Source organism: Vigna angularis, chromosome 3 (genome assembly GCF_016808095.1).
Source record: "Vigna angularis cultivar LongXiaoDou No.4 chromosome 3, ASM1680809v1, whole genome shotgun sequence".
Taxonomy (NCBI): Eukaryota; Viridiplantae; Streptophyta; class Magnoliopsida; order Fabales; family Fabaceae; genus Vigna; species Vigna angularis.
This window is the reverse complement of record NC_068972.1, coordinates 14,420,236-14,430,288: the sequence shown is the minus strand read 5'-3', so window position 1 is coordinate 14,430,288 and position 10,053 is coordinate 14,420,236. Positions and strand designations below refer to the sequence as shown.

Sequence of the window (10,053 nt, the reverse complement as noted above, 5' to 3'; positions counted from 1 at the left end):
TCCCTCTACCAATTAAATTCATATTAGTTTATTTAGATTAAAAATTAAATTAAAAGAATTTTTTTTTATACTTGAAATAAGGTAAAGGAAGGGCAAAAAGGGAAAGTGGGATGTCCACTAACCACACCACAATCATTCGGTCACACATCACTCCTGACGTCACTGACCCGACAACCCACGGATCATCCAACAGCGCTTAACCCCACACGTGTCACCATCTGAACCCTCCCCTTCCCTCACCCGATATATCACCAAAACTACCCTGCATCCGACACCTCTTCTTTCTTCCACTTTCCAAACCCTCTCTTTCTGTTTCGCTTTCAGCAGAGACTTCACTTTCCCAACATCACCTGAGAAAGGGATACTCTTCACACGCACGCCCTCTGTTTCTCTCTTTCTCTTCTTTTTCTCTTATCTTCTGCTTCAGGACGCACAACAAGAGGACAACAACTACAACAACTACTGCAACATGATTAACTTCGAAGAAACCGAGTTGCGACTCGGCCTCCCTGGTGCCTCTGCAACTGATCATGGCGAGTTAACTCTGAAGGGCAGTGGTGGCAAGAGAGGCTTCTCTGAAACTGCTTCTGTTGATTTAAAGCTCAATCTTTCTTCCAATAACGACTCTGCCTCGGTGTCACCGGCTACAGAGAACCCCAAAGAGAAAACTACAACAGTTGAACCTCCTCCTCGGGCTAACGACCCAGCAAAGCCACCTGCAAAGTGAGTTTTTTTTTCTTTCTCTTTAAAATATACGTCGACTTTCGTTACATATTTTTTTTCCACACCAAACTTGGTTTGTTTTATTTTATTGGTATGGAGTTGTAGTTTGGGAGAAGAACCGATCAATCTATTTTCTGCTTTGCTGTGGCTTTTTATTTCCCCTGTATGTTTTTTTTATCTGTTCTTTGATGTATAGCCCGTTAGGTATGCAATATGGATCTTGTCTGAGACATGGTAATATAGCATATTAAAAAAAGCATCTTTCAGTTGTTTGTAAAGGGAAATCAGATCAATAGATTTCGTTCAATCTCTGAAACTGTTATACAGAGAATTAACTTAGCAGAATAGGGAAGTTATCTATGCCTTGTTTACAGAGTTTAGATTTGGAGAGGAAGAAAAAAACTAATGATCGATTAAACTATGAATTGAAAAGATAATATAGAAAGATGCAGGTACAAGTTACTTAGAAGAATGAATCTGGTTGAAGGTCGTAGCTGCTGGCTGAGTAATTAACTAGTATATTTCTTAGTTCTGATCACTGGCTAACTTTACTCTCCCAACTTGTTATTTTAATGGAATATTTTAAACACGGTGTTTGAATTTGATTGTAAGTAAATCAATATTCAAAACTTGATTATAAAAGAATCTGAATTTCGTTAATAATGAAATGAATCAAGTTGGGGAGAAGAAGAGTGTTGAAACTTGCCTTGTATTGCACTGCATTAAAACGAAAACTGATTGGTAATGTTAAAAGGTATAAATAATTCCTTAGGGGTAGGTTAAGTAATTATGAAAAGTGAAAAGGTGGGATGTGAAAAAAGGAGGAAAAAGTGTTGTGCTGAAGAGGGAAGCAAAGATGAAGTTTAGCGGATGACATGGTTGGTTGTCGGGTAGACAGAGGAAAAGGACAAGACAGAGGGAATCTTACTTTATTTGCGTTGAATAAAAAAAGTAGTATTGAGAATATTAAAGAAATGGTTGAAAAACGATTGGCAGGGCACAGGTGGTGGGTTGGCCACCAGTGAGATCATTCAGGAAGAACATAGTGAATGTTCATCAAAGGAGCAGTGGCAATGAAGAGGGTGAGAAGAGTGGTGGAGGAGCAGCGTTTGTGAAGGTGAGCATGGATGGTGCACCGTATCTACGGAAGGTGGACATAAGGTTGTACAAGAGCTACCAAGAGCTGTCAGAAGCGCTGGCCAAGATGTTCAGTTCCTTTACAATTCAGAAGTGTGGGTCCCAGGGGACCAAATTGATAGACCTTTTGAATGGCTCTGATTATGTACCCACATATGAAGACAAGGACGGAGACTGGATGCTCGTCGGTGATGTTCCCTGGGAGTCAGTCTCATTCCTTCACTTACTTTTCTTTTTCTTACATTAATAATTTCTCCATTTTCACTAACTCACTCACCAATTTCACAGAATGTTCGTTCAAACATGCAAGCGCCTCCGCATAATGAAGGCTTCTGAAGCAATTGGCCTTGGTTAGTCATCATCATCGTAATCCTTAACCTCATAACATGAAAAATATTATCTTACATGCATTGTTTATTCCAACATGACAGCGCCAAGAGCCATGGACAAGTGCAAGAGCAGAAGCTGAAGTGATTTCAGGAATCAGCAACAAGAATCGGCTTGCTTGTTCATTGGCCTCAGTCACAACGCACAGACACGGGGAACCCAATTCACTCCGGCAAGATTGAATCTGATATAGGAATAATAAGAGTTTTATTATTATGTGTCTTTGTCAGGTTTTTAAAATTTGTTATATGTGTATTATATGCATGAGAAAATAGTTGGAAATTTGATAGGGAGAAGAAATAATATAGATGTTTATATGATCCCAATTTTGTTAAAAAAATGTGACTATAATGTTTGTTGGCAGCTTGCCTAATGATGATGTGAATGTTTGCAGTTTATGTTAACTGGGTTTGGTTTTGTCCCCTCCCTCGCTCCCTCCATTCTCAGTTATGTGTTTACCTTCACGTTATGCACAGCATTCAAGTCAAATTATAAGGATCTGGTTGGCTGAGGATGTTGGACAGCCTACGATCTATGAACAAAAAGATAAGGTGGACCCCTGCCACGTGATTCCTGTTCTGCCTTTTTATTGTGGGATCCACTCATTTATTTCACATGTTTCCTTCTTTTCTTTTTTATTTTCATTTTTAATTCATTAAGAGGCTGTTAACAGAAGACCTGATTATCTGATTCAAAATTATTTTTTATTTTTAAATATATGTTTACATATTATTTATGTTTTAAATTTATTTATGTAATTGGCTGTTCAACTTTTATTTATGAATTTCTCTTGTTATTTAGAATTTTATTTTATATATTGTTTATGTGTTTCAAAAACACATTCTAACAAAAACATATATTAGAAATAAAAATTGTTTAAAAATATTATTTTAGAAATCATGTTCTATATAATTCCAAAACGCTTGTTTTGGAAGATTTTCAAAACAGGTAAATTAGAAGTTACAAAAGATGAAATGTTCATTTTAAAAATGTATGAGGGTGCAGCTAGAAATTACGAGGTGCAGGAAGAATAAAACTCAATGACTAGGAAAGTTTTCACAGATGATACGTTTGCACCTTACCAAATTGCTTCCTGCACCCTATAATTACCGGAATTTATTTTCCTGAACACAGTAAACAATTCCTGAAGCTTTTGATGGGGTATCAGAGGCAACAGCCTATGTTTACAATTACGTGCTTTTAGCCTGTTGGGTAGCCGTTGGCTCTTCCTAATACCCGATCTTAAGAAAAAATATTAGTAAGACCCAACTAGATTTGGACATATAAATGGAACTTAAAAAATGCATGGGCTTCTGGAACGCGGTTGAGAAAGCTTAATAACCCTTTCAGCCTTCTTCATTATATTAATAACTTTGTATCATGGTAGTAGAGACCAAACAAAATTGTATTAATTGCTTTGTGAGAATTCATTGTAAAAGTGGCTAATTGATCAAGTATTAAATAAAGTAAAAGGAATTTTCTTTTTCTAACGAAGTTTGGTCAACGAGTGTTACTGCAACTCTAACAAGCTATTCTAAAGATAGAGTGAAATTAAGCACAAGCAGACATTGTTACTGATAATACTGCACAAAAACAATGTACTTCAAATCCTTTTATTGATGTACACATCCCTACTACTAAAATCACAAGAATCCAGCCACTCGAAAATCTAGTTTAACCAGGATCCTATCCTAATCGTGATAAACTAAAGAATAAGACAGCATGTTATCATCCATACATATGCCTAGAAAAATACAATTCAGATTATCTAGGAACGAATCAATGAATAACCGAGACAAATAATTGAGTTGGCTTTCGTTTGGAACCATATGCAGCAATAGCAATTAGATCATATATATATATATATATATATATATATATACTATACCTGGCAACCGACCGATTGTAAGACAAACTAATCAGGAAAGATAAAATTAAGTACGTTTAATGACTATATTAAATGCGAATATACGCTATTTATCTGCGGCTTGGACAAGGAGAAGAGAGAAGACAACGCAATTGGATGATGAAGCGGACAATTTTTAATGTTTTGAATTAAGAAATTAAATCCTGTCAGAAACATTTTGACACCCACCGTGGAGTCGAACGTCATTCTGCGGAAATCGCAAAGAGCCAGCTGAGCGCTCGGTCTCACTATCACTACGTAGCAACCCCTGCATCGGTGCAGCAAATAATTTCACCACCAACCAACCAGCTTCACCGTTCGCGAGCATTATGCTTTGTTCAAACATATAACTGTTTTCTATATATCCATTCTAAAGTTATAAAGTTATTTTATTATTATTGAATAATTTAATTCAATAGTATATTATTCAAAAGATTTATTCAGGAACAAATTACTGGACGAATGACACATCTGAGATACATATGTTATTCAATATTTATTCAAGATTTATCCTGGGGTGAACTTTTCTTAATATGTACACTTTTAACTGACTCAGCAACACTTTTAAATCAAACTTCTGGATCATCTATTTGTCGACAGAGCTATATAACTGGCAGCATAAGATGGTTGTTCGGCATCGCGTTCAAGAAAATAGTTTTCAATAGTTTTCCATCAAAATTGCACAACAAAGGAAAATTACGCATTGCTTGCCCAATGCATCTTTGTTAGAACTTCTAACAATGGTATTTTTAATATTGTCCGCTCTGGAACTATTAGCACCAACCTAAAAAATAGCTCTTTTCTCGTTGAGACGACCAAACTAATGAATCACTATTTCATTTACACCTAAAAGTGCTCAACATAAAATACCACAGGACATAATTACCGCATCAAATATTTATCATATTAAGGTGTGGATTTCCTAACAATCTTCTACAAAGAATCAAGATTATTTCCGATAAATTTAATTTTTGCCATTCACTCAAATTATAAGGCTAGGATTTGCATTCATCCTATGTGTGGCAAATTATCCTTAAATCACCATGGGTTTTGGTAACAATGTTAGCAGGGTACTGTGAAATATTCTTGCAAGTCACCCAATACACCAAATGTATTTCTATGGACACAATTAGAGAGCACCGAATTCCCTGATGTTGTGGAACCAATCGTCAGATCGGCCGTTTGATTCTTTCAATGGCACCAATCGTCAAAAAACTAATTATCGGTTTCCAACTCTACCTTCGAATGCACTCCTATACCAAACTCAGATTCATGCCTTTAGCTTTCAACCATTACCAACAATTGAGTTCGGTGTCGATAGCTTTTTATCATAATGTCTTGGTGTGGCGACTGTCAGAGTCCTCCAAGTTTTTATCCACTACAACTGCATTGCGCACCAAAACCACCGACAGCAGAACCTCCTCTTTGAGGCCCAAGGTAACCTCCAGGTGTCTGATATCCACCTCTTTACGCTGCCTGCTTAGTTCACACCACGTATCACACTATTGTACACTGCACCGGAATCCTCCGTCAGAGCACCATCATCCATTGTTGCCATCTAATTGTCAACGCCGAAAGCCAACAGGAGTTCTAAGTTCACTATCTAGTCATCAACCATTAAACGATTTTGAAGTTTGACTTTTATTGATATATGTTTTCACAGATTAAAATTAAAATAAAAACACTAGACCAAGATAGATGTCAAAATCCTACAGACAAATAATTTAATGGCTGAGAACAATGCAATGATTACCCTGACGTTCGCGACACAACGTAAGGGAATCCGCTCCCACAACCAAGGCTTCTTTAACTTTACAAGAAGAAAAAGAACTAGTCATTAGAAAACGCAAGGTACTAGAATAACAAAAATAGGAACACTGATTGGAAAAAAACAATAACAATGGAAGCCGATAACTGAAAACTAAAAATCTAATAAAAGACTACAAATCATACCAACACCACACTAAACACAAGTCACATCATCAGATACTAACAAGCACAGTGAAAATTCCAAGCAGGAAAGAATGTTTATCCAAAGCAGAAACTGCCTAGAAATTAAAAAACCTGATGGCCCTTCAGTTTAACTGGGATGCTAGGTGGAATTCTAACAGCCCCTTCACAGCCAGAACTGAAAAATATTGCAGCAGCACAGAGGCTATAGTTCTACCTAATTGCAAGGACAGTCTTAGCAAGTGAGTTGGACGATAACAACAATAATACCAGCTAGTGGCCTAAGCTCCAGTAACCAATTCTACACCGAGATTCTTCTTTGAACATTTGGTGCAGAATAATTTTAGCTATAACCCATCTTCTATTCTTGCTCCATAAACTACAAAGTGGCTCTTACAATCTGATAGGTGCTCAAACTTTATGTTAGTTATTCCAGTTTCCAAAGCTGAATATTTGGCAATAAACCTTCAATAGACCTGTGAATGGGACAAAGAATGAAAAGAGACAACTACTAAAACAGAATTAAATTGACACCATCTTATCTTTCAATTGACGTGTTGCCCTGCTGTGAATCTAGGACCTTCTAAAGTTCAGTAGTCACATTATTGTTACATTCATTTCTCATTTAAACTGTACCATTCTCAGACGTCGAATGAATACCTGTTTATAAACCCGTTATACTGGCTCTGCATTCATCCCCCCGCAGCCGAACCAACGTAAAGCCAGTACAAAAATTATTTCTAAATATGTCGTCTATCTCCTACAAAGGAACCATTTTCATACAAGAAATTATCTTTGAAAAGGCAACGCTAACGAGGAGACAGAAAACGATGATTAAATAGGAAAAACTATTCAAAAATCTTTGAAGTACAAAAAATGCGATCATTAACGACCCATCATACGTCTGGGCTTCTTCACAAAGCTCAACCGAATTTGTTTCAGGCGGCTTCTCTTCCTAGCCATTTTCTCAGGCAAGGTTTCCCTCTTCTTCACAACCTTGACAACGCTCTTCTTCTTCAGGTGCCTTGGGTCAACAGCATAATCTTTAAGGATCACAGGCAGTCCCCTACTCTTTGCTTCATTGAACAAAGCATTAGCCCTATCAACACGATTGTGGGAACCCAATTTCCCCATCAATAAGTCATAAGTTTTAACCCCGGGTACACACCCATCAGCCTTCATCATAGCAAACACACTCAAAGCATGATCAATCCTCTCAATGCCACATAAAATCCTGAGGAACTGATAGTAAGTCTTCTTGTCAAGAAACTCACCATACCCGGCAGATCTCATCCTATCAATCATTTCATCCCCCTCCTCCAGCCTAGCAGCCTGATACAAACTCCTGATCAAAACAAGAAAAGTAGACCCATTAGGATGACACCCCCACTCTCCCATACTACCAAACAACCTCAACGCATCCTCTGTCCTCCTAATCTTACACAGATTCGTTATCAACACATTGAAAGTCTCCACATTCCTGGGAACCCCACGGAAGTCCATCTCCACCAGCATCTTCTCCACCTCCGAATCCAACCGAAACGGATCCTTCTCGCGACAAAGCTTACAAACGCAATCAAGCATGGCATTGTAAGCCCCTACACCAAGCTCAAATCCTCCACGATACATCTCACCGGCGAGCCTCTGAGCTTCCTCGAGCTTCCCATCCACGCACCAGCCTCTGATCAACAAATCACACGTCTCTTCGTCGGGGAAAAACTCCCTAGCCAAATCCTTCACCATCTTCTCCGCGTAACTCGCGAAGCCCTTTGAACACAGCTTCTCCACGACTACCTTCAGCGAACAGCGATCACGCTTCATCCCGTAGTCTCTCTCCATTCTCTCAAAGAACTGAACCGCCTGGCTGGGCCGGCCAGCACGCACGAGGCGGTCGATCGCCGATTCAAGGGTCTTAGGTCCGACAACGGCTGCGGTGGAGAGGAGGTCATGCGTGGCTTTGAAGTCCTTGCGGCGGCCGAAGTAGTCGACGAAATATGATAGTGTGTGGTCAGTGTGTGTGAATTGGGGATTGGAAGAGAGCCACTGATGGAAGCCTAATACATTACGGCCAGCTTGGGGACAGAGGTTTAGGGTTTGGAGAATCAAATCGGGGGTTGGAGTGACGTGGGAGTTGCTGAGGTGGAGGCGCTTCGAAACTGAGAGAGGGTCAGAGTCCGGTTCGTTCAGAAGCTCATAGGAGAGGTTATGCGCAATTGGGTCTATTTGGGTAACCGACGAGAAATGTCTGGTTATAAAGAGCGAAGGAGAGAAGAGAGTCCTGAAATGGAAATGGGTTGAGGAATGTCGGGGAAAGAGAGGAGGAGGTGGGTGAATCGGAGAAGGAGATGTCAATGAAAAGGAACTACAACGGAGTAAGAGTCTCCGAAGTTGCAGAGACATGTTTAGGGTTTTAGAATGAGGAAATGCAGAAGAACACGATGAGGAAGGAGGAGCAACCACAAGAAACAAGACATAGCCCCATTCAACTTGGGCTTTCGATATAAGTTTTGTAGCCCAAAACAAAACTAAGTGGTTTAAAGAAGTTATTTCTTTCTGTAACTCCATAATTTCAATCTATATTTCAATAAACTTTGAAAATTTTAAATTTACCCTTTAATTTAGGATGTCCATTTTTAGTTTTAAGTTGTATAATTTGGACAGTTTCAGACAATATAAAATATAAAACTTGTATTCTAAAGTATATATTATAAATTATAAAAAAAAAATTACACTGCACATTCTAAACTATAAAATAAAAATTACAACTTTAATCGCATAATCCCAAGTTAATATTTTTTATTCCGGATCAGACCATGCATAAGTTTTCCTTTTTAAAAAATTGTAAACTGAAATATCTTTTACTATCCGGATGTTAAAATCAATCAAACTTCTGTTAAACAAACAATTTAACTCCACTAAAAAACTCATATTTTAGCCTGTCATCCATTTACCTTATATCATTTATGGATTATTTAGGATCTAAGTATTTTTTTAATGATGTTTTGTACTTAGTAGTTATTCTTTAATTATCATTTTTATTTACACGTTCTATCTTTTGTTTAAATGTTATTTGTTTTTCGGTCTTTCTCCAATAAGATTGAGGACCGAATTTCTTTTGAAATCTATTAGACGAGTTGCCTTTTTTTATATTAAGGTTAATATTTTCCTTTCAACTGAGAACTGTTACCGTAGATGCGCTTGCAGTGACAGAAAATAGAACATAAAAGGTATTTCTGTTTTGCAGAGTTGAGAATGCAGAGAGGGTGAAGATATAAATAGCACTGCTGCATCTCATAAATAAAATAAATAAGCGGTGTTGGAATAAAATTTAAATAAATCAGACACTGCAATTCTCAAGTACTTCTTCCTTTTTAAAATTACCCTTAAAGCCATATAGTAGGTTAACTAAACAAAGAACTAGTTAAAAACAACAAACCGGGTATTTATTATTTATTATATAAGAAGAAAATATACACCGAATAAACCCACTTTTAAATGTTACAGGGACTTTGATCCTATCCATCGATTTTTTTTTTGCCATTAACTGTAAAAATAGGGTGCAGTTCAAATTTATTTTCATAGATTTATCTTAAACTTCTTTTAGTAAATTTATTTTACATTTATATTTATATTTTGAATTTTAAATTCAATTCATTTAATTAGATTTGAATTTTTTGCATTTAAATCTAAAATAAAAATATGTTCAAGTTAAATCAAGTTACTTTAGATTACCTTAAGTTTAATCTGTATAAGTTCTACTTGAATTAAATATTGGATTAAGATCTATTTGAGTTAGCTTGAATTGAGGTTAATGTAAGTTAACTAGATTTAGTTTGACACAAATTGATATGAGTCAATTATTGAGTTGAATTGACTTAAGCTAAGAGTTGAGTCGAGTTAAATTAGATTGATGTTTCGAGCTGAATCAATTTAGACTTAAGTCAAACTCA

General features: G+C 37.0%; 2 protein-coding genes across 2 annotated transcripts; one reads left to right on the top strand and one right to left on the bottom strand.

Moving 5' to 3' along the window:
* The first annotated feature begins 264 nt into the window (after positions 1–264).
* Positions 265–2,651, top strand: LOC108345622 (auxin-responsive protein IAA16). The gene is made up of 4 exons (XM_017584250.2): positions 265–723; positions 1,720–2,064; positions 2,149–2,210; positions 2,292–2,651. Exons 1-4 carry the CDS (start codon positions 470–472, stop codon positions 2,327–2,329), a joined length of 699 nt encoding a protein of 232 aa, XP_017439739.1. The 5' UTR covers positions 265–469; the 3' UTR covers positions 2,330–2,651.
* A 3,947-nt stretch (positions 2,652–6,598) lies between these two features.
* LOC108346019 (pentatricopeptide repeat-containing protein PNM1, mitochondrial) lies at positions 6,599–8,559 on the bottom strand. Its single transcript, XM_017584935.2, has one exon. The coding sequence runs from the start codon at positions 8,501–8,503 to the stop codon at positions 6,989–6,991; it is 1,515 nt and encodes a 504-aa protein (XP_017440424.1). The 5' UTR covers positions 8,504–8,559; the 3' UTR covers positions 6,599–6,988.
* Between the last annotated feature and the right edge of the window lie 1,494 nt (positions 8,560–10,053).